This window comes from Caloenas nicobarica, chromosome 5, assembly GCF_036013445.1.
Source record: "Caloenas nicobarica isolate bCalNic1 chromosome 5, bCalNic1.hap1, whole genome shotgun sequence".
In the NCBI taxonomy this organism is placed as follows: Eukaryota; Metazoa; Chordata; class Aves; order Columbiformes; family Columbidae; genus Caloenas; species Caloenas nicobarica.
In genome coordinates, this window is record NC_088249.1 from 1,830,798 (window position 1) to 1,854,305 (window position 23,508).

Below are 23,508 nucleotides of genomic sequence, written 5' to 3' on the forward strand. Positions count from 1 at the left end.
ACCATCTGGTACTTCTGCCCACTTGCCAACGGAATATCCCAAGTGTTTGTGCCAAATGCCATGTGCTCAGCTCAACGAACAGCGTTTATTGAGGAAAATGAATCCCTGAATGTGTAAACACACAGTTCTGCAGATTTGAAAGGTTTGGAAAGTGAACCCTGAGTACCGATTCATATCTGCCAGTACTCAAAAAAAAAAATCAATTGCATATTCAAGCAATGTTGTATCAAGAAGTATCAATTCAACAAATATTGCTAGACAATCTTTGCTTTTAAACTGCCATTTCCTAACAGACCTACCATGTTGTTTCAGATCAGACAGCCTTTTGCCAAGGTAGTTCTTTATCGAACGAAAAGGATCATGCAGAACACATGAGCCAAATGCTTGTAACCATAGTGGTCATCACAAAGCAGATATGTAAACAGGTAACTTGCAGGCCCACTTTAAATGAGTATTTCAGCCATGCAAGATTTGGGCAGAAGACGACAAACTATACATTTTCAGTTTTATTTTAAGAAAATACTACTGGTTTGGAAGCCACCAAAACTTGGATATATCTTACTTATGCTCTTACTTCCTGCAACTCCGAATTGCAAATTTCATAAATCAAAAAACGACTCGCATGTAGTTTGCAGAAAGGGCAGATGGGTACCAGGTCTCCACTTACTCTGCACTGCCGCTCGTACTCGCTTCTCATCTGCGCCAGCCTCTCCTCCTGCAGGAAAAACTCCGCGCTGCTGGGATCCAGGTCACCAAACTGAAACGGCACCAACGGGATCCAGTTATTTTTCCACCAAACAGCCCGGATGCCATTCGCAAACCGTCCTGCAGCCTGCGCCCTCTCCCCTCTGTTGTTTTTTACTTTAAATACACAAAATCTGCTCCCCTGCTGGTAGGGGACAATGAACAACCTTCCTAAAAAAATACTAACTGCCATCTCGCCATAGCTCTCCTGCTAACTTTGTTTTCAGACCACAGCTGTCTAGCTTAGCGTATGCACATCTCGGCTGGATAAATAGTCCTGAATTTAAAGTAGTTTGGAAGAGAGATGCTGGGTGAGAATCCCAGTATATGAGCCTTTGTCTATAGGTGCACACGCAAAGAAAGGCCTTTGGAGAAGCTGATATTCTGAGGAAGAAGTTTTTTTATGATGAAGGTGGTGAGAGCCTGGCCCAGGTTGGCCAGGGAGGTGGTGGCTGAACCATCCCTGGAGACATCCCAGGCCAGGCTGGACGGGGCTCTGAGCAACCTGAGCTGGTGCAGATGTCCCTGCTCATGGCGGTGGGGGCACTGGATGGGCTTTGAAGGTCCCTTCCAACTCAAACTATCCTATGATTCTATTATATCATTCTATGGTACAACCACGATCTGCTGCTCACCTCAGTTTTCAGAGTTTAGCAGAGATGCCAGGTAGCATCAAACATCTCGCGGATCATCTGCCTTAGAAAGCACATGCACATCGGGTCTATTCAGAACTACGTGCTGGGGAAAGAAATCCCTGCAAATCTGCAGGATGATTTCTTCACTGCAAGGCTCCCTGCTGTTAACTGGTTTAAAACTACTGCTAAGGTGGGATAGCTTTAATTTCCTTAACTGGAAGTCCCTCAGGTGGTCCACATCAACAAGGCAGCTTGTGCCTTGTGCACATCTGGATAGGGACCCCCAAAACCTCCAGCTATTAGTTAAATTGGCAGCTTGAGTGCAGTAACTGAAAACTGATTTAATTCTGGGTGCATACGGGGAAAAGGAGGATTTACCTTCTCAGCCAGGACATTTTCCAAGTTCCTCTGCAGTTTGCTTGCCAAACTTTCACACTCAGCCAGTTTTTCTCCTGTCTCCAATAGCTCGCTTTCCAGGCGGCTGTTTTCCTGGACCAAACAAACACCCCCACAACAGCATCAGCATTTGGAGAAGGAAAACATTAGCACGTGGTAACTCACTAGGAAAGAGTCATCTCCCAGCTGAGTCGGAGTAAAACACTGCTACAAGCTTCAGCCAAAGAGAGGAAATGTGAATTTGTTACCCATGCACGTACAAGCCCTCCTGTCATGTCAAAACAGCAACTTTTGATGTTGTTTGTCAGACAACGCCATTACCTTTAACATTTACTCGGGTTAAAAAATTTTAAATTATATGGTAATGCAGCTGTCAGATTCAGAAAAAAAATCGGGACTGAAGTGTTTTGTAAAAAAAATGTTGGAAAAGGATGTGAATCTGTGGGGTCAGGGGCGAATGATACCATTGCATTAGACAGCAGGTACTTTATCCAAAGGTTTAACAACAAACTTGCTTTAGAGATTTTTTTTTTAAGCAATATTTTAAGCTTTTTCAAGGCCTATTATCTCCTGACTGGACAGCAAAACAACCAGCAAGGCAGCCAGCCCATCCGACAGCCATACACACGCACACTCTGCACTTGATGGCAGCAGAGATTTGAACTGGAGCCTTATGAATCCAAGGAGTAACCTATCAAGGCGACCCCAAAAAGCTCAATTCTCATGGATACGCCTCTATCTTGCTGCTGAAATTACTTTCCACTAGCCCAACACGCACGCCGTAACACAGCCTCTCAACCAGGATGACATTGCAAGCATCGCTCCCCACTTTTAAGCATCTTTGCCCCTTTTGGAGGAAAACACGGGCTACATTTCATTCCCGTTACCTTCAGGGAAAGTGCCAGGCGGTCCCGGGTGTAGTTCTCATCCGTTTTCAGCTTTTCTATCTCCTGCTCCAGCTCCAGCCGCTGTTTATTAGCCTGCTGCAGGATCTGCTCCCGCTCTCTCCGGAGTTCATTCTTTAAAGCTGCAATTCGTTCCTTGTACTCCTCGTCCAGCTTCCTACAGAGACATCACAGGGAAGAAGGGCTTGGAAAAAGAATCAAGATGTAAATCCCACTGCGAGTGAAGCTCGGTGGCAACCAGCGGCACGAAGCCTCCACCTCCATCACTTGAGACCCTGCGATGCCGCAGCGGTGATCCCGAAGAAGAGGGGAGGGCTGAACCGGGATGCTGTACCTGAGGTTGTACTCGTTCCGGCGCTCGATTGCGGCGTGGTGGTCGTCCACTTCTGAGGCCATCAGGGATTTCAGCTTTTCGGCTTTTTCCAAGTCCGACCGCAGCTTCTCTTTCTCTCTGGCCACTTGGTCAACCCGCTCCCTAGGGGAAGGACAGCCGGCCTGGGTCAGGTCACCCCTCCTGGCCCCTAAAGATGGTACTTGCAAGAGGCTTGTGGGAGAAGAACAGCTCGAAAAGCTCTCCAAGGGCCTTTTATCATCAGCTGCACTTAATCACTAGACATGAACTTGCACACAGAGCTCTGGACCTGTCTTGATATCCTTACAAGGTCCTGAGACCCCAACACTTGAACTCCTCAGCTGTGCTCTAGCCCCGCAAATTGTAGCACTATGGCATTTTTCCGAGACAGTTTTTTGCCTCATTTACTTGTTCTCACCATTTTATTACCTTTACCACTTCATCCTTACACTACATCCAGGCTGATTTTGATCACAAGCTTGTAAGATCTGCTACCTTGAGCAGCTTTCTTGATGGGAACTTAACAAATCTCTCTACTGAGTGAACGTAAAAAGGTATTTAGACATGTAGATGCAAACCAACAGTGGGAAGCCTCATCTCGTGAGGTTTCATACAACCTAAGTGGGCAGCTCGCAAGCACAAGTGGTAAACCAAGAGTTAACAGGACACACACAGTCTTAGTGACCAGCAAAAGTCATCTATGGTGTCGCATGAAGATCCAGAGAGGTGGTGGATGAACCATCCCTGGAGACATCCCAGGCCAGGCTGGATGGGGCTCTGAGCAACCTGAGCTGGTGCAGATGTCCCTGCTCATGGCAGGGGGGGCACTGGGGGACCTGGGAAGGTCCCTTCCCACCCAAACTGTTCTATGATTCCATTCAAAGATTTGCAGCACAAATAAAACACCTCTAAAAAATACAGCTTGTGCACGCGGCAGATGGATGCAAACCTGAAGGTGCAAATGCTTTGAGCAAGGGTCCCCAAGCGGGGTGGACAAGATGATCCATTGGTATGTGGGAAGAAATACTTGAGTTTCAGTAGTACACGTACATAATTTATAAATTAATAAATATACATACAAGGAAATATATATAGGGAAATGTTTCCTGTCCCCTATACTCTCTCACTGGAGAAGCCTGCATGGCAAGTCCAGTGCCAAGTCAAACTGTGTTGACTTTCAAATGGAAAAGGTGAGTGGTGCGCAGTGTTTTTGTACCTCACCCACACCTCTGTCACACGGCTAAATCTACATAACACTAGTGCAAGAAATCGGTTAGCATTAGGTGTACTGCTTATCAAATTGCACCAGCCTCTGTCTTAAGTTTCGCATTCCCTAGCCATCAATGGCCATTGCAGAGTGCAGTGACCATTTCCAGACCACAGAGAGGGGCTGAAAATATTTTTAAAATTTATTTTAAATATATTTTTTCTGTAATAGTTGTTTCTGAGTGTTTTACCCACACAAAACGGGAGAGTTAAAAGTTTCTGCCCAAGCTAACAGAGAACCAAACGTTTCAGTGCCACTTGGAGAGATGCTACAAGCTGCCATTAATCAGCTGCTAATCAAGCTCCTGCTTGGCCAAACGGAGAAGGCGAGGAGGACGCGGCAGAGCCGGCGATCCTGGTGACTTACAGCAAGTGTCTGATCTCCGTTTTGAAGCTCGCCAGGGCTGCCTGGTGGACTCCATTCTTGGTTATTAAGAGCTCGTTTTCTAGTGCCAGCGTCAGCTCTGACAAGTTCACCTTCCCGTCCAAGCTGAAATCCAAAGCCTGCAAAACAACAGCATCATTAGAGCAGAACGAGCTTTCCTGCCCTGCGGGAGCCTGGAGACATTTGTACATGAAGTGACAGAATAAAACGAGGAGGCTCAGGAAAGATCTTTGCTTGCTGATTAATTTGTCACAAATGCCCGTGGGGGGATAAGCCAGACATTTCTGCCACCTTCCGACGTTAAAGAGCTGCTGCCAGCTGCGGAGATGGAAAGTGTCCTGGTTGTGCTGCAAGACCAACAGGAAATTAAGCCCACGCCTGATTAAAAGTATTAATTCTCTAAGGGACCTAACTACACTGGCCTTTTTACATGTTAAAACACTGCAAGAAAAGTGGTTGAAGATGTTCATGTTAAACACAACCAGCTCTTGCAATAGAGATGACACAGGAGAAGCCTCGCAGGAGGTATTTGGTAGCAAAGATCCCACCTCTTTGAAAATCAGTCATCAGTAACTCTTTGTAATTTCCTTCAACTTCACTCTGCAGGAGCACAAAGTGCAGAAGAAATAATGGTGGAGCTGAAACTCTGTGTATACTGGAGAAACCACCCCAGTGACACCAGTAACAGAGCAAGTTACCAGTGGAAAGCAACGAGCAGAAGCGAAGGTAAAGGTGTGCCGTGCCAGTCCAGCAAAACCAGTACCAGGTTAGCAAACTGGCCAGCACAAGCCCAGACTACGAGTGAGTTTTAAAGCCTTAGCAGTGGCAGAGTTTATTATAACCTGGATATTCAATATCCACGCAGGCATTAAATCCCAAGAGAAATCTGTCATCATCGCTGCCAGGAACCCAGCAATGCTCTCAGAACAGACACGTGAAATTATCTTTTCCCCTCCAAAGCTTCTAGATGGACAGGGACGGGGTTTACTTCAGGTCTCTGATTTGCAACCTCCATCACCCTTTTACTCTGTACAATAAAACACTAATTACTGGGCAGGGTTTCAAGTGCTGTCCTCCACCCCAGCACAAGCAATAATTCAGGTCATTCCAGTGCTAAAAGGTTTGTAAGTGCAGCTATTTAGCAAAGTAAAGGAATTAAAGTGCTCTCTACAAATATCAGTGACCTCTTCAAGCTAAGCTGGAAGTCACATCACATTTTTATCACTAACATTTAGTTCTCTGGGATGCCCCATCATTTCAATAAAGGAAATGATTGGAAACTTCCCATAACAGTTAGACTCTTGTTGTTAGGATGGGGAATTTTAAAGACGAGGAAAAAAAAAAATCCAGCTACAGTCCAGCACCCCAAACTGTGGAAAATTATAAATAAAAAGGGTGAGATGGAGGTGCCGGTTACCTTGAGGATGTCCTGGCTGTTCTCGATGCCCTCCTGGTGCCAGCAGTCCAGGACACCCTCCACGCAGCCGTATCCCATCCCGTCATCCAGGCTGGAGAAGAGGCAGAAGCCGAGGGTGCTGGGCATGGCCGAGGGGGTGGTCGTGCGCCTCCCGCTCTCGTCGAAGGACTGTTGGGAAAGGGTGCGATGGGGCGTGGGCAGAGCCAGGCATCTGGCCACCCCGCCACCAGAAAGGCTTATAAATGTAATTTCGCTAACAGTCCCCCGGAGATTAAGGATTAAGGTCTGCTCTTCCTCACTGCTGAGCAAACCCCTGGCAGGAACGCTGCTGCTGACCTCACGGCACCGCAACCAGGCGCTTGGGATTTAAAATAAATCTGGGGAGGAACAGTCCAGAGCTGCCCTCAATGCTCCAAAAAGTGTTTTTCCATTGTCCATTTCTGGTTTCAAGTGTCACCTTCCCTCAAAAGCAGGCAGGGAGCAGGTGCCCAGGTACTTTTGCTATAACCCTCAGCTTCCAGGCAGAGATGGGTAGCAGATATCAAACTCTTTAATTATTTTTTTCTTTAAAGGATATGGGACCTGCGTGCCCACGATCTCCAGCCTACCCCAGGCCACCACTTGGCATCCAGTTTATACCATTTACTTACTGCACTTCGCAGCTTGCAAGAACCATCTCCAAGCCACGCTACTGTAAAGGAGTCCCAACTCCCATTTACCGTGAGGGTGTTTTCTGCATTATCCCCCACACACCCCAACGTATCCAGAGGAAACCTGCAGCAGCTTCACCCCATCACTCTGGCTGCACTGCTCACCGGGACATCCCCAGCTCTGCCCTGGTCCCCAGCAACAGCAGGTCACTGCCACCACCTGCTGCCGTGATGGGGCAGGGGGACAGTCACAGCTGCCCCATCACAGGGACAAATGTGGAAGAGGAGGAGACTGGCTGGGTGGGATTTGCTCAGGAATTCTCCCCCTCCTCTTAGAATCATTTTGGTTGGAAGAGACCCTCAAGGTCATCGAGTCCAACCATAACCCACCCCCGGCACTGCCCCATGTCCCTGAGAACCTCATCTCTGTCCAGCCCCTCCAGGGATGGTGACTCCAGCACTGCCCTGGGCAGCCTGTTCCAATGCCCCACAGCCCTTTGGGGAAGAAATTGTTCCAAGATCCAACCTCAACCTCCCCTGGCGCAACTTGAGGCCGTTTCCTCTGGTCCTGGCGCTTGTTCCTGGGGAGCAGAGCCCGACCCCCCCTGGCTCCAAGCTCCTTTCAGGCAGGTCAGAGATCAGAAGGTCTCCCCTCAGCTCCTGTTCTCCAGCTGAACCCCCAGCTCCCTCAGCCGCTCCCATCACCCTTGTGCTCCAGCCCCTCACCAGCTCCGTTCCCTTCTCTCAACTCGCTCCAGCACCTCAAGGCCTTTCTTGGCGTGAGGGGCCCAAAACCGACCCCAGGATTCGAGGTTTGGCCTCAGCAGAGCCCAGCACAGGGACGGTCACTGCCCTGGCCCTGCTGGCCAACCTCAGCCGCTCCCATCACACTTGTTCTCCAGTCCCACACCAGCTCCATTCCCTTCTCTTGCCATTACCTCAGGATCCGCCTGGGTTTCTCACCTGCATGGAGAGGTGTCGTTTCAGCTGCCTGTACGGGGTAGATGCTGAAGGTGTCAGTGACTTTCCATTTCTAAACAAGCCGTAGAAGAAGTCTTCTATGCTCATGGTGCCATCTTGCCCCAGGTTATGCAGCACTTCTTCAAGTACCTGCAAGCGGCAGGGGAAAGAAATCACATCTGTTATTGCCAAAAACCACCACGGTAACAATGTGGCACAGCAGAAAGCATCCTATTCCCATGGCTGCAAAGCCAAAGTTCCCTGGTACCCTGCATCGGCCTAACATGGTACAGCAACCTTCATATAGAAAATTGCAGAGCCACAAACACTACGAAAATCCTGCCTGTAAAAGTGTCTAAGTTCCTGGTCATCTTGGAGCCTCCACCTTGTGAGGCAGCACAAAAACCCCCTTGTTTCATTCTGCCCCTGAGACAGGGTGACCTCAGGAATTCAGTGAAAGGCAGCAAGACAGATGCCAAAATCCCAGCAGCTTGTGAAGTGACCAGGCAAAAAAAAACCATAGGAAGACACTGCAAGGTTATAATAAATCTGTTTTATGCTTCAGGGCAGCCTGCTTTCTGAAAAGCAAGACCGATCTTATTAGGATCAGAGATGTTAGGGGTAGTCCCTCACTATTTCCTTGTCTCCATTTTTTTTTCCCTCCCCGTTTTCTGCCTTGCTTATGTTTTAATATCCTGAAAACATTTTGTTGCAAATGCTGCAAAGGAATACCTGCTCAGAAACCCGTCTTATGAAGGAAATGATTACAAGCCATGTTATTTTAAGATGCAAAGCAGTCTGATTTTTTTTTAGAAGACTAAACCCTAAATTGACAGGAGACTTTTTGCTAAAGAAATCATTTTCTCTTGTACCCTTCCTGGAGGACAGAAGCCACCCGCAGGCCTCCACAAAAATCAAAAGCAACCACCTATGTATATTTTAACCCATATTTACTGTCTAGCTAGAAGATTTCTGGGATTAAGTAGACATGCTTGGAATCTAGGATATGTTTTTAAATTCCAGTTTACTCCACGATCGCATGAGAAGACACGCACGCGATGGTGTCAGCGGGGTTGGCAGCTGCTTTCTGCTAGAGCAGCCTCCCACGTCTGATGGCTTGACACCAACAAACTCCCCAGAAAGCCACAAGCTGGTACCAAAAAAACCACTTTCCACGTAGCGACCTGTTAACCAGCACTTGTGCTTTAGGCTTGTGGTCAACCACAGGTCAGGCTTTGTGGGGGCCACACTAAAACCCTGACGTACACGCTGGTGTGAGCAGGTCCGTACGTGGTCACTCACCTCCCCAGCCACTGTTTGGAGCCCGTACTGCTCACAGATGGAGGTGAGTTTTTTGCGGTTCAGGTGCCCGTCCCTGGTGATGCCCAGGTGCTCGCAGACCTCCTGCAGTTTCTCCTCTATCCAGTCCGGGGTGGGCAGCGATGTTGCGGGGGAGGCGTTCAGGTCGTCTGGGTTCCAGAAGCGCAGCTGCCCTAGAAATGGGGCAAAACTGCTCTGGTTTCGGCACACGAGCGACCACCAGAAGACGCGGGGGTTCTGCACACCACAGGGCAGAGCCTCCCTCCTTGCTCATCAAACCCCATGGGACTGTTTGCTTGACTTCGTCCTGCCCAGAGCACTTGGCATTTTGAGGTATAACAAATCCTGGGCTATTGGACTCTACCAAAAGGAGCAGATCCTGCTCAGCGTTCAACTAGCACATACCACCATAGAATCATTTTGGTTGGAGGAGACCCTCAAGATCATCGAGTCCAACCATCACCCAACCCATGTTCCTGAGAACCTCATCTCTGTCTGTTCAACCCCTCCAGGGATGGTGACCCCACCACTGCCCTGGGCAGCCTGTTCCAATGCCCCACAACCCTTTCTGGGATGAAATTCTTCCTAGTTTTTCCTCACCCCAGGTGAGTGAAGCCCACATCCAGGCGCAGGGTGAGCTGCAGTCAGGAGGATCTCTGGGGACATGGATGAGCCCGATGGGCAATGTGGGCTGGTGGCCAGGAGAAGCACAGCCCTACCGCTGACACAGATGGAGAAGGGACCTCTCCTCTTCTGGGCAGTTATGGGGTCAAGGGAGAGCACTGAGCACGTTACACATCCATATGTACCTTGACCAGGTCGAGAACTTCAGTGGTTTCCTGTTTCCATAAATGTCACCCCTCAGGTGGGGCTGCCTAAACTCCCATTCCCTTTGAATGTAAACTGTAGCGTACATTTTCATCTAAGTACTTCCAAACACCCCTTCAGTGGAAGGAAAAAACCACAACAAACAACAACAGTAGCCTTCAGCTGAACACATTTCTTCTACCTCCAGCAAATGCCCGGAGCGCAGCCTCACCCAGCTGGAAACACTCACTAGACACAAAACATTCAGAGCTTGCTCAGCCGCAAGGCCAAAATCTTTCCACCCACTATCTCACCCTGGGGCTAGAAAAGCAGTTTTTAGAGAAAAAAAAAATCTGGTCCCTTTGGATGGGATAAAGATTAGAAAGTGGCCAAAATATGGAAGAGGTGTTGAAGAAATTAGAAGTTGCATGGCTTAGTTATAAAAAACATCTTTGAGTGCTGAGGGTTAGTGACAAAGCCTGCCGGCCCAGCGACAGGAGTTGTGACACTGCTGGCTGATGCTGCAGTCCCCCTCGAGCATCTCTGCCTGGACTGGTGGTAGAAAAACCTGTGGCCACATCCCAGAGCCAAGCAGGACGTGTCCCACTGCTGTCCCTGCTCCAAGCAGGACCTGTCCCACTGCTGTCCCTGCTCAGTCCCCGAGCCCCGCACGCTGTGTCCATGCGGGACAGGGAGCAGGATGGGATGGGGAACCTCTCCACACTCCCAGGGTCACCCCGCTCCCCCTTACAGGACAATTAGGAAACATTTAACGACTGGTCTGTGCTGACATTTAGTACCTACCGTGCTCCCCTACAGTCAGCAGCCCCCAGGGCCGGACTGGGGACCAGGACCAGCCCCAGCTGCTGCTCTGGGGGAGTTGGGAGACCAGGAGCACCCACACTACAGCCTTTGCACCAGGCAGGAGGGAAAAAAAGAGGGCAGACAGGGTAAGGCACAAAAACATGCCCTCCAAGAAGCCTCGCTTTAGCTTTTTTCCCCCATCTTGGGGCTTGCTCACCCTGTGTGCACCTTGCTGAGCTCTGCACCACATGGGGCTGGGACAGCCCAGTGCACCCAGGTGGCCCAACACCCTCTCAAAGGGCTGCTCTGATTCATCTTCAAAGCCAAAAAGAGAATAAGCAGATACAAGTGCTGCTGCTTGCTCTTACCCTCGGCCTCGTACTCCTCGCTGCCTCGCGTCTTCCAGTGCTGGGGAGAAAACAAAAGGTTCCTGAGTTATTACTATTGCAAGACACGGCCCATATGAAAGAGACTCTGCCATCAGCATCAAACGAGCTACAGGGCTCCAGCAACGCTGCCAGGCTTTCATCTCCCTGCTCCCCGCGGGCTGGGCTGGCAAATCCACGGCTCTTTGATGCTGCCCATGGCTGGCAGGCGAGGTGCTTCGGTGGGGATAAACCACAGCTGCGGCAAAAAAAGCCTGAAGCCCCACAAATGACCCATGAGAAGCAGCTGATCTGAGTCCAGCAGGTTGATGGGGACGGAGGGAGGGATTTGCCCTCCAAGCAAACCATCCTGCTTGTCTTAGATGGTCGAGATAAGTCCTGTATCCAGCTCTGGGGTCCTCAGCACAGGACAGACATGGACCTGCTGGAGAGGGGCCAGAGGAGCCCCAGAAATGACCCGAGGCTGGAACAGCTCTGCTGGGAGGACAGGCTGGGAGAGTTGGGGTCTTCAGCTGGAGAAGAGAAGCTCTGGGGAGACCTTAGTGCGGCCTTTCTGTACTTAAAACGGGCCTGTAAGAAAGATGGGGACAGACTTTTTAGCAGGGCCTGTTGGGATAGCACAAGGTATGATGGTTTTAAACTAAAGGAAGGAGATTCAGGCTGGACATGAGGAAGAAATTGTTGGCCCTGAGGGTGGTGAGAGCCTGGCCCAGGTTGGCCAGAGAGGTGGTGGCTGAACCATCCCTGGAGACATCCCAGGCCAGGCTGGACGGGGCTCTGAGCAACCTGAGCTGGTGCAGATGTCCCTGCTCGTGGCAGGGGGGGCACTGGGGGCACTTGAAGGTCTCTTCAACCCAAACTGTTCTGTGATTCTACCCATGGCAGATGCAGAGCCCGAGTGTCCCAGGTACCAGGGACACACACATCCATGGCGGGTAATTAAGCTGCAATGAACCCAAAAGCACAACGGGGACATCTGCTCCCAGAGCATGTGCAACCTGGGAAATGAAGCTTTTGCTGCTTTCTGCTTTCCCTTTTGACAAGGGGCACTCATCTGCCAGCAGAGCTGGAAGGCTGGCAGCCTGCACAGAGCCGAGCCCGCTCCAAAACGCCTCCGCTGGCCAGAGCTATGGGTCAGGGGATGGAACCGGGCTGCAAACAAGCTCTCTGCTGAGCCAGCGAGAGAAAAAACATCCTCTTTGCTGGTCTTCAGCCACCTCGCTTCCGCTGTGGCAATACCACATCAGCTCAGAAGTATGTTATCTAAAATTATTTCCCCATGTACTACACGTTGTCCTGTCTCTACCACCCTTGTACCAGCCGAGGGTATTAACTCACACGCGATGCTCAACGATATTAACTTCTGGTTTAGCAACAGCATCAGCAGATGTTACTTCACCGCTGTTACAAGTGGGTGCTTCTGCGCGCACGTGACCGATGGATTTGAAGTCAAAGTCACCCAGGACATAAAGAAGCTCTAAATCATCGTATAAAAAAGTTCAATACATCTCATTCAGATTACAGCTAAAAGCCATTAATCTACAACATTACCATGGAAACTGGATTAGGTCAGTGGACTTTTTTTTAGCTCTGCTGCTTGTTCCCGGTTCATCTGCCGGACCAGGCACAGGCTGTTCGCTGCTGCCGCAGCATCTCCATGTCCCCCTATGCTTTGGGGACGAGTCACAGGGCTGGAATCGGGGACAATCTTGGATGGAGAGGGGGAGCTTAACCTTCGCTTCAGGCAGAAATCAGCCCGGCAGAGGCAGGAGGTGACAGGCAGGGCTAGAATCTGCAGTTCTTCTGGATGTTCTGGACAAAGCCAAGAACAGATATAATACTGCACCAGAAAACTGCACATTTTGGCCCAAACAAGGGCAGTCCAGCTAGTATTGCCATCGAGGCACTAGGGTGGCAGATTCCTGTTTGCCTCATAAACAATCAGGACAAACACACACAATTCAGGAGCCGAGGCAACAGGTACTGTCAAGGTACCACCTGCAAAGGCAGAAAACAGCCTGTGTTCCCAAGAAATGCAGTAGCTGAGACCATCCCAGCCCATAAGCTCCTGTACAAATGCAACAGGCAGTTTGGTGCTGGGAGAAGGTATTTTTGGGTACCACTCCCTGTGGGGCTGCACATCCTTGAGGGGGGCACCGAGGTGAATCTGGGCAGCAATGCTCAAGTGGGGGGTCCACTGCTCTGTCCACATCTTGTTTGCATAAGCAACATATATATTTCTATATAGAACCAGGTCTAAACCATTTAGCACCGGACCCTCTCACTGCAAAAACTTGCCTCAAAAACGAAGAACCCGAAACACCAGCACATGGTGACACCATAAATACCCCGAAGGTGCTGAATATATCCATAAATACCAACAACCTGGAGATGCTGAATATGAGGGGGAGCTGCAGGGTGATAATCCACTGCTACCGCCCCTGGGGAGCTCGTGTCACCTCCCTCCCCGTGCCAGGGCTCCGCTGTGCAGGGCTCCGGGGGTCCCTTTGTGCGATGGGGGCTCGGGGTCGGCCACCACCGTCGGGAGGACAAAGCAGGGCCGTGGCGGGCGCGGGGGGACGGCACACCCCCATGTCAGACACGACATTGTTTCCCCGGCCCCAGTGATGCTCCAGCTGGATGCGGGTCACACGCATCGGCGGGACGCGCGCCGGAGCAGCCATCCCCGGAATGTATTATTTATGATTATTTGGGCAGGCGCGTGCTTGGCCGGGCTGAGGAGCAGATGGCCGCGGCTTTCAATGCTCACCCACCCTTCAGCATCTGCAGCCTGTGCCGTTTGCTCACAGTGGCCTCTTCCCCATAATAAGGCAGCAACCTCTTCCTCCGCTGCCATCTGCTTCAGCGAGACAGACCTTTGTTCTCCGCCAGAATATATTGCTAATTAAAATGACGATCAGGAGCGCATGCTGAGCCCGTTGTGCTTCGCACAGAGCAAGGTGAGCCTTTGCACCAACACTGACAGCCCCGTTTTTCCCTCCTTCCCTGCTTGCCCAGGGACCAGCTTGAGCAGAGACCCCTAAAAGATGCAGCAAATCTCCACAACGCTCTTTGCAAGTCACCTTCAGCTGCAAAGCACCAGAATCACATCAATAAATGCACTTTTGGGGGGAGAGCGAGCACTGTCCTGAGCTGTCATCCGCAGATCCTGACTTTACAGGACGGTTGCATGTTTGTACATCGAGGACCTGAAGACAAAGAGTTTCAGCCTGATGCTCCCAGAGGGTTTTGCTCTGACAGGCTGTGCTGTGCTGGAAACCACTCTCTGCAGAAGCAAACATGCAGGTGTCTGGGGAGCGAGTGGCTTTGGCAGGGGGCAGAGCTGGGATGTGACAGTGGTTTCTACAGCCTGCAAGTAGAAGGGACCTTTCCCAGAGCTGAGCCAGCAGCTGGGGACGAGGAGATGACAGATGCCCTCTGCTGAGGTTTGGAATTCAGCACGGCCTTAAGACTGCCTGAGGGCCCAGGAGCCAAAGGATGCCGCTGCCCTACCAGCAGCTTGGGGTTGGTACCCCATGGCCACCAAACCTGCTCCCAACCCCAACCCTGCACCACCACCATCATTGCACAGACCATCAGCAGGTGTAATTCAAGGTGAAAAGGGAAACAAAAGCAAAGTCACAGCACTTCCCAGGCACACTGGGCCAGCTCTCAGCTGCCACGGGCTTGAAAACCCAGCAGGGCCCATCACCTGCATTAAGCGTTTAGGACAAATAAGTTCAAGTGACAGCTTTGGCCACCACAAGCTTTCACATGGCATTTCCAAGTGCTTTTGTGGCTGTGGCTCCATCGGCACCACAGCCACGAAGCTGCCAGAGCCACTCGGTTCTCATCACCCATCAGCCCAGTAGCATCCGCGGGTCAGAAGGAACCCGGGGACCCCCACACCACCCTCTGCTCACAGCAGGGTCGATGCCCAGAGAGGTGGTGGCTGAACCATCCCTGGAGACATCCCAGGCCAGGCTGGACGGGGCTCTGAGCAACCTGAGCTGGTGCAGATGTCCCTGCTCATGGCAGGGGGGGCACTGGGGGAGCTGGGAAGGGCCCTGCAACCCAAACCATTCCATGATGCTGAGTTCAACCCCGGCTGCTTGTGACTTTGTTCAGCGGCACCTGGAAAGTCACCAGGGATGGAGGTGACAGCCACTCCGGGCGGCCGATCCCACGCACACACCAGCCCTCCCGCCTCTCCTCGTCTTTCCAGAGACGAGAAGGGGAAGGAAGCCTCTCAGACAGAGCCTGAGCGCTTTTAATTGGCACCAGTTGAAAGAAAGCACCAATTAAGCCACAGTGCCCCAGTTCTCAGGCTGGCAAAGCACCCTGGGGCTGGAGACAGGCTTGAGGAGCACGCGCAGCGGCGTGTTTATAGGCACAGCAGGAGAAAGCTGGGCAAAAGCTGCTAGATGTGCTGAGCCCCAAGCAGTCGATGCTCCAGGAGTCTCCAACACTGCCCAGAATTTCAGCCCCAGGACCCCCAACGCCTTCAAGCAACTCATTTCTATGCATACCAAAAGGATGTTCTTTAAGAGACAAGACAGTAATGCTGATAAAGATGAAAAAATGGGGATTTGTAAAATCTCCATAAAAGTTTATCCTGATTTTTTGCTCAAGTCGCAAGAGAATTAACTCTCTCATCCACCCCAAAAAGTGCTACAAGAGGTCCCACCAGGAGACTGATGCAGGCAACGGGGAATCACAGAATCACAGGCTGGTTACGTAGGGGTTGAGTTAATTGACTGACCTTGTTAACAGACTAGCCTTTTACACCTCCTTGACAGCTGAAACAGAGGAGTAAGATTAGAGTGGCCTCTTCTATCGAGGGCATCACTTCCCTGGGGGTCGTGGGCAGATTAACATTGATTTCAAGGTCAGGGCAGCCCATGTGGCTGGTGCCAGGAGGTGGATGAGCATCCCTGTAGCGATGGGCAAAGCTTACTGAGAACAGGGTAAAAAAAGCTGGCTCTGGTGGAAAAGCTTTTCTTTGAGTTTTATTTCTTTAAATTTTATTTTCAAGCTCAGCTGAAACCTAGAAACTGGAAATTTCTCCCTTGTTGGGTTGGGCATCCCCTGATGCAGGTGGCTGCAAAGCCTCCCCCTATCTCTAGGAAATCACAAGTGAAGCCAGGAGACAGAGGAGGAGAGAAAGCAGCAGCAGGTCTCCCTCCCACTGGAAAACTTCCACTCCAAGCTCCTGAACACACAATACTGAATTGACAATACTTGGCAAACTGGGGTGGGCTGGAACAAGCCCAGCTCCAGGGAAATGCTGCTGTGGCCGTACACTAACGCATGCCACCAAACCAAACCACTTGTCTGTTCGAGAGAAGCCGGAGGAGATTCAGGGGTTAAAAGCACTAGCACAAAGAGAGCCACAGTTTCTGATCACAAAACCAGAAGGGAAAAAAAAATAATCTGGATTTTCAAGCAAGCATTTGCACAGGTGTAGGTGGGGCATAGGGCAGCCAGTCTTTTTCTTCAGTGCAGGAGCACACGAGTTTTTTGCTGGGAAAATTAAAAGTAGAAGACTGAAAGGAGAAGCAGGTGGCTCTGGATTTAGGGCACTGTCTCAAAGCAGCCACAGGGCTCTGCTGCCCACCACCCTTCTTCCCCATCCCCATGGAGAAGAGAAGGCTTCAGGAAAACCTTATTGTGGCCTTTCTGTACTTAAAAAGGGGCCGACAAGGAAGATGGGGACAGACTTTTGAGCAGGGCCTGTTGCCATAGGACAAGGGGTGATGGTTTTAAACTAAAGGAGGGAGATTCAGGCTGGACACGAGGAAGAAATTGTTGCTCCTGAGGGTGGTGAGAGCCTGGCCCAGGTTGGCCAGAGAGGTGGTGGCTGAAGCATCCCTGGAGACATCCCAGGCCAGGCTGGACGGGGCTCTGAGCAACCTGAGCTGGTGCAGATGTCCCTGCTCATGGCAGGGGGGGCACTGGGGGCGCTTGAAGGTCCCTTCAACCCAAACCATTCTGTGATTCTATGATCTCCTTGACTAGAGAGCACCGGAGCCACAGACGAGTTTTTACAGACGTGCAGGTGACCATCGCCTTGTCTGGAACAACCCCATGGACATCTGAAGCACCTCGGGATGGTGTGGGGATGAGTGACATCGACACCGGGGGGTACAGCCCACCCCAGCACCCAGCCCGTTCCCGCTCACCTCCTCGCAGCTGCCGGAGGTGATGTGCGGGGGACACGCTTCCTCGCTCAGCGGCTCGATGACGGTCACCTCGGCAAAGTCCTCCACCGACTCCTGGAACTCCGGCAGGGACCGCCGGCCGTAGCGTTTGCCACCTTTGATGTACTTGGGCTGCGCTTCTGGGGAAGAATCTGTGAAATTCAAGAACAAAGCGCACCGGTAATGGGATTTTTGCAGATCCGGCTCCTGGGTCCCAGCACACAGGACTGGTTTGGTTGTAGCATTTCGAGCACCGAATTGCCACTGCCATTCCAGGAGCGCTGCCCTCACCGCGGCATCAGGCCCGGTGGGTTGGAATTGGTCCTGCTCCAAAAAAAAAATAAGCTGTCACAAAGTGGAATCAGGGCTACATCTTCCTCACCCTTCCCGCATGAAGTTTGCGCTGTCAACAGGATGAAGAAAACCAAAATACACAAAGCCCAAAGCAAAACTGAACCACCCAAACAAAAAACACCACCACCACCACAAAAAAACCTCAACCTTGCAAACGCAGCCTCAGATGGAAAGTCAATTAGGTCTCTCCTCCTTGCACTAATCTTCATTACCAGCGATGGGCAGGTTTAATTAGGGACAGCGTTGCACTTCGGCAGCTCAGGTCTCCAGATTACGCAGACACCTGGGCAAGCGCTGCTGCTTTCGGTGGATTTAAATCACGGCTCCATTAAAAGTGTGAAAACAACCGGGCGAGCGGAAAAAAAATTGGGCAAGTTTGGAGGCAAATGTCCCCCCCGGGGGCCACCAGGAGCAGCTGATCCGGGTGACGGCGGGGCAGGTCCCAGCTTGTGCTCCACAACTGATGCCAACTGCAAGATCTAAATAACCCTTTGGAGTCGTCAGCTAATTACAGGGGGCTCCGCTCGCATTCCCCAGCTCCAGCTTCCTGCAGCAAGCTCCTGCCTTCGGGGACTGAATTATCCAGGAGGGGGAATCAAAATGAAAAAATAAATAAGCGTGGTTTGGGCTATTTGCAGCAAGAGTCATCCGCCGTCTGGAGCGGGGGGCAAATTAAACCGAAGACCAAATTAACCAGGGATTCAATTAGGGAAAGGCTTTCCACCGTGCTTTGTTTCGGTGTTTGCTAACCTTACCCTCAAAACCCCCCCAGGACTCGATCATCTTTGTTTTCTGCCACTTGCAGCAGCAAGAGCAGCAGCTTTTTAAAATTTTATTTGCAGAGCGCTGTGGTACAAAATAAATGCAAGGGTGCAATACTAATAAGGAGCAGGGAAGCTGTTCAATCATTGACAAAGGGTACACAGAAAGCAGCAGGTCTCTAAACCCCCCTGCCCAACCACCTCCTTGGATAATATTCCTTTAGATATGGAAGAAGGCTTCAAGCTTGTTAGAGGGGAAAAAAAAAAAAAAAATATATATGTGTATTCTGCAACTTAGCTATGCAATGAATTATAAAATACATAGGACGAGGAGTCCTTTGATTCCTCCAGCCTTGCACTCCAGCCATCCATATTGCAGCTCTAGGGAACAAACCCGGCGCCCACGTTTGAACGAGGCCATTTTAACAAGATTTGCTGCAGCTGGGACTCGCACATGAAAGTTGTGTGATGAAGTGCGCGGATAGAAAAGGAAAAAAAAAAAAAAAAGAAAATCGCAATGAGACAGGCTGATTAAGTAAGAGCCTGAGAACAAAAGCAAACCTTATCACTCCTATTAAAGCCTGCCCGGTGGTGAACAATCTCCATCGAGCAGCTCTCTCTGAAATGCTAATATTTGTGGCTACTCCTTCACTCATTTATTTTCTCCCTGCCATCTCCCCCGCCCTTGCAGAAAAGGGCTGGGGGGCTCTGGTTTGGGTTTTGTTTTGGTTTTCTTTGAAAAAATCATTTTTTCTGCTCTAAGACAGAAACGCACCTCCACGCCCATCTGTCTTTGGAAAGACGTGAAGGAAGAGAAGCTGTAATTTAGCAATAATTAAGCTATGGCTTAATTTCCTTTTGTATTTCCCAATGCTCAGAAGAGTCTTTTTTTCAACCCCCCCACCCTGACAATGTGTTTAACCCTTGCTGAAGCTGAAAATCCAGCTGTATATGGAAGCACAGGTGCCTTCACACTACAAACACTTTAACAGCAAGCGGGGAAATGGGAACATCTCCCCACTTTTGCGTTTTAAGCATTTGGAGGCTGGCAGCTGATTTCTCTCACCCCTCTTTGCTCTGAGCACCTGGGTGTCCTTGTTTTTCCTTTGTAACTAAAAAAAAAAAATCATGAAGTCTGGGAGGGAAAGGTGACAGCTCACAGGTCAAGAAGAGCAGAAAGTTTGCTCCTGCCTTGCAAAGCTCCAACTTTGCAATAGGCTGTGCCTAAGCCCAGCTACTGAATGGATCCCAGCTCAGGCATCCTGAAATCCCATTTCCAGAGCCTTCCCCCTTGCAGAAAGCCTCAAGCACCATCCTCTCTGGACCAGGGTCAGCATCCTTTAGGCCCCCTGCCCTCCTGCTTTCCAACCCAAACCCCCAGCCCAGCGGCCGGTGTCGCCGATGCTCCCATCACCCCCAGTATTTAGGGAAAGCTGCGCACACAGCGAAAAGCAGCAAAAACCTCCCCGAGCGCAGAAGGTTCACTGATGAGCTGAACCGAGTTTCTCGTTTCCAGCCAAAAACTCATCAGAAAGGATGGAAAGAGCTGCTCAATCCACACCCGCTTTCAAAGGCACGTGAGGAAACAGGAGGGACGCATCAAAAATCATAGAATCATTTTGGTTGGAAGAGACTCTCAAGATCATCGGGTCCAACCATAACCTCGCTCTAGCACTAAACCATGTCCCTAAGAACCTCGTCTAAACACCTTTTAAACCCCTCCAGGGATGGTGACTCCACCACTGCCCTGGCCAGCCTGTTCCTTCCCATGAGATGGATGCATGTGAGATGGCCCTGTGTGCTATTTTTCCCCCCAAAAAAGTAAAATACAGGGTATTTAAAAAAGATGGACCTGATTTCGAAATGAAATCACTTTGAAGTTTTTAGTCCATCTCTTTGAAAAACCCTGTATCGAACGCCGAAGGGAGGCTGCTCGTGCTCAGGTCCGAGCCCTGGTACCCGCTTCTGCAACCAGAGATGCGGCTCCTCATAAAACCTCGTATTGTGTGGCTGATAAGCCACCAAGAAAGGGGAAAAAAAAAAAAAAAAAAAAAAACAGAAAGAAAAAGGAAAATAGGTCAAACCCTCCCTGCTTCCTACAGCCCTTGGCAACACGCGGGCTTAGTAAAACACACACTCCAGAGCTGGCGCCTAATTAGACACTGGGGTCTGAGCTGCCCTCCTGAACTGCCCCCAAGCTGGGGGTGAGAGCAGGAGCCTCCGAGAGAGCAAGTCCCACTGTCTGGGGGGGGGTTGTGGCCCCCAAATTGCTCCTGAAAAAAAAAAAAAAAAATCAACCCTAAATCTGCATTTCACAAGAACCCCCCCAACTTAAGCACTGCAGACAGGAGCCATCAATCCCCTGGCTCGCTCCCTCTCCGTCCATCTCTGCAGTTAAACGTCTCCACGGTTAGAGATTTACACTCGATTTTCTGCCTTTCTGCGCTAGATAAGTCATTTCAAAATCCTGCTCTGCCCTCAGATGCTTGGGGAGGCTCCCCATGATGCTGAGCAGCGTTTTCCTGGGCCCAGCATCAAAGGCGCCGAGTGCAGACAAAAGGGGGTTTAGCGCAGGAAGACCCTCGCTCTGTGAGCCTGGCGTTTAGAGCAGAAATTAATTTCTTTGCTGCTGAAGATTTGGAAAGGAGGGATCCTCCCGGCAGCAGCAGACAGCTTAGTGCTGGGCAAAGCCCACCGCAGCTCGGATCTGCTAAATCCTAAATCCTAATCCCCCCAGGCACCAGGTACTGTCTAAAGTCCTCCTAGTCGCTATTTCACACTTCAGGCTCAGCAACTGAGTGGAGAGGAGCCGTGGCTGGGTCACCACAGCCCTAAAAATCGATGTATTTTGTCCCAAAGGCATTGCCTGTGCCTAAACCATCCCTGTTCGGACAGTGTGACCAGTTTGGTACTTCTCCCAGATCCTTTGCATCCACACGAGTGACGTTTCCCACACGGATGGGATGCCTGCAAGGGCATCATCCCCACCAGCTCCTCCTCGGGAAGGCAGGTCTCTTGTCTCCGTGTGCTGGGAAGCAAAAACATAACCTACAAAGACCCAGCAGCCCCTCGTGACCGCAGGGAGGATGGCATCAAGCTGCCCTTTAATTTGTCCTGGGTGCTCCTGTAATCCTGGACTCCGCCCCGGTAATCCCTCCCTATCCAGGCTTCCAACACACAGAGCTGACTTTTTATTTGCCATAAGGGGGGGGAAAAAAGCCTGATTTTTTTTTCTTCCCCCTCCCTTAATCACCCACATCACTGATTCATTTTCCTTTCTCTCCCTCTTAAATCTGTTTTATTGTCCCCGGAACCCCCCCCTCACTGCTACAGTGACCTGGGGACAAAGAGCATCCGTGGCAGCAGCACCCAGCCTGGGTCCCACAGCAGCATCTCTCCAAAGCATCAAACCCCAATAATTCAGGTTATAACTTCTCGGTGCACACCACCTTTGTCAGGCAGCTCCGCAAAGGTGCTGCTGAGGGTCACGGGTCCCCCAGCCATCACACTCCTGCCTGCGGGAGCTAAAATAACCACTATTTTAAGACACATCCATGCCTTTTTTCAGCTTTTCCTGGAGTCTCCCCCATTTCTCTGCCCAGCCATGCCGCTTCCCAGCAGAGCTGGGATTTTCCCAGTGCTTGACCCTCCGGTTCGCAGCTGGGTCTGTGTCCCCACACCAAGGTCCTCGAGGGGACAGAGCCGATGACAGCGCTGGGAACTCCGCCTGCCTCAGTTTGTAGGGCTGTTTCCCAGGCAAAGTGCCCGCAGCACGCCAGGACCATCCTCCCTGCCAGTCTTCCCTTTGGAAAGAGAATTCGGCTTCTTTGCCAAGAAAAAAAAAAAAATTCAAAATATGTATACTGGCTGCTCTCTGCAAGCCTGAGTGCTCCCACCTGCTGCTTCTCTGCCTAAAACGGGGAAACCCCCCATCGCCCACTTCTGCAGGAACTGCTTTTGCATCCCACGGCGGTTTTGGTTCCTTGTCCCCAGCCCGTGGGTCCCGCTGTCACCCCAGGGGCTGCTCTGTCACCCACGGGCTCCTTGTGCTGCACCCATGGGGACAGTGATGCTGTCCCCTGCTGGGTCCCCTCGGCCAAGTAGCAGCTGGTTTGGGGACAAAAGCACGAGCCCTCCGGCCACTCACAGACCCAAGGGACCTTCCTGTCACCCAAAAGTCCCCATGTAAAACCACAGCATCAAGGCACACATTTGTTTCCTCGCAGAGCAAACTCCACAGATACAGCAAACAGCCTTAAATTCTGTGCTTCCCCCCCGCCCACCTCCTTCTAAATTAAATTTTCATTTAAATGACACAATTTGGAGCTCTTAACTCAATTTTTCCCAAGCCTGGGGCAAACTGTAACACCAGCATTTCCACAGTCCCTGACAGTTCGACACCAACAGCACAAAGCAGCTTGTTCTCCAAATCTCGAGTTTGATCTAAATTAAAAGAAGCAAAGACTTCAGCCTTAACTGACCTGTCAAAACCTATTAAAAATAAATGCCCCCCAGGCCTGCCCGGCGCAGGCTCCCTACCTGCACCGCACGCCCTTTGATCACCTGCAAAACCTGGTGACAAATGCGTCCCCAGGGAGGGCTCTCCAGCTCCAACGCAGCCTCTTGCCTGCTGCATTTGTGATAATGTGATAATCCCAATTTTTGCCCTTTCTAGAAGATTTATTTGTATTTAAATCAAGCTGGAGCTTCTCAGCCATCCAGCAAGGGACAAGGTTCCCCCCTCGCTCCTGAGCACTCCTGACCTGCGGGAAAACCACATCAAGGGATGCTGTGTGCAGGAGCTGTCATCACCCATCTCCCTCTAAGCATTAACAGCTTTGAAAATGAGTGGGGGGGAAAAAAAAATATAATAATCTACCATTTGCATCTCTTGGGCCCTGTGGTTTTTGCAGCCTATTCAAGGGTAAAAACTGTAATTTTGCTGACTGGCCGTGCTCTTGATGCTCCAGCTGAGACTGATGCTCCAGGAGAGAAAACCTGGAGTTTCCTTCTCTCCCCTTGCTAAGCTGTTTTCTCCTTTGGGGTTTTTGTGCTCCTGCTGCTCCAAGGGCAGGATTAGGGATTTACATACAGGTGTGACACCAGGGAGACCTCAGTCCCCACCCTACTCAACCCACACCTCCCAGTGCTCCCAGTCCCACCAGT

At 50.8% G+C, this 23,508-nt stretch overlaps 1 protein-coding gene across 1 annotated transcript in view; it reads right to left on the bottom strand.

Moving 5' to 3' along the window:
* The window catches only part of NIN (ninein), a 63,512-nt gene that overhangs the window by 26,211 nt on the left and 13,793 nt on the right, over positions 1–23,508 (bottom strand). Inside the window, exons 4-13 of the mRNA XM_065635446.1 lie at positions 17,210–17,379; positions 11,010–11,049; positions 9,013–9,203; positions 7,714–7,860; positions 6,101–6,268; positions 4,666–4,802; positions 3,015–3,155; positions 2,663–2,837; positions 1,758–1,868; positions 668–757 (exon numbers count right to left, since the gene is read on the bottom strand). Of these exons, the coding sequence (XP_065491518.1) occupies positions 668–757; positions 1,758–1,868; positions 2,663–2,837; positions 3,015–3,155; positions 4,666–4,802; positions 6,101–6,268; positions 7,714–7,860; positions 9,013–9,203; positions 11,010–11,049; positions 17,210–17,379 (1,370 nt within the window). The remainder of the gene's footprint in view (positions 1–667; positions 758–1,757; positions 1,869–2,662; positions 2,838–3,014; positions 3,156–4,665; positions 4,803–6,100; positions 6,269–7,713; positions 7,861–9,012; positions 9,204–11,009; positions 11,050–17,209; positions 17,380–23,508) is intronic.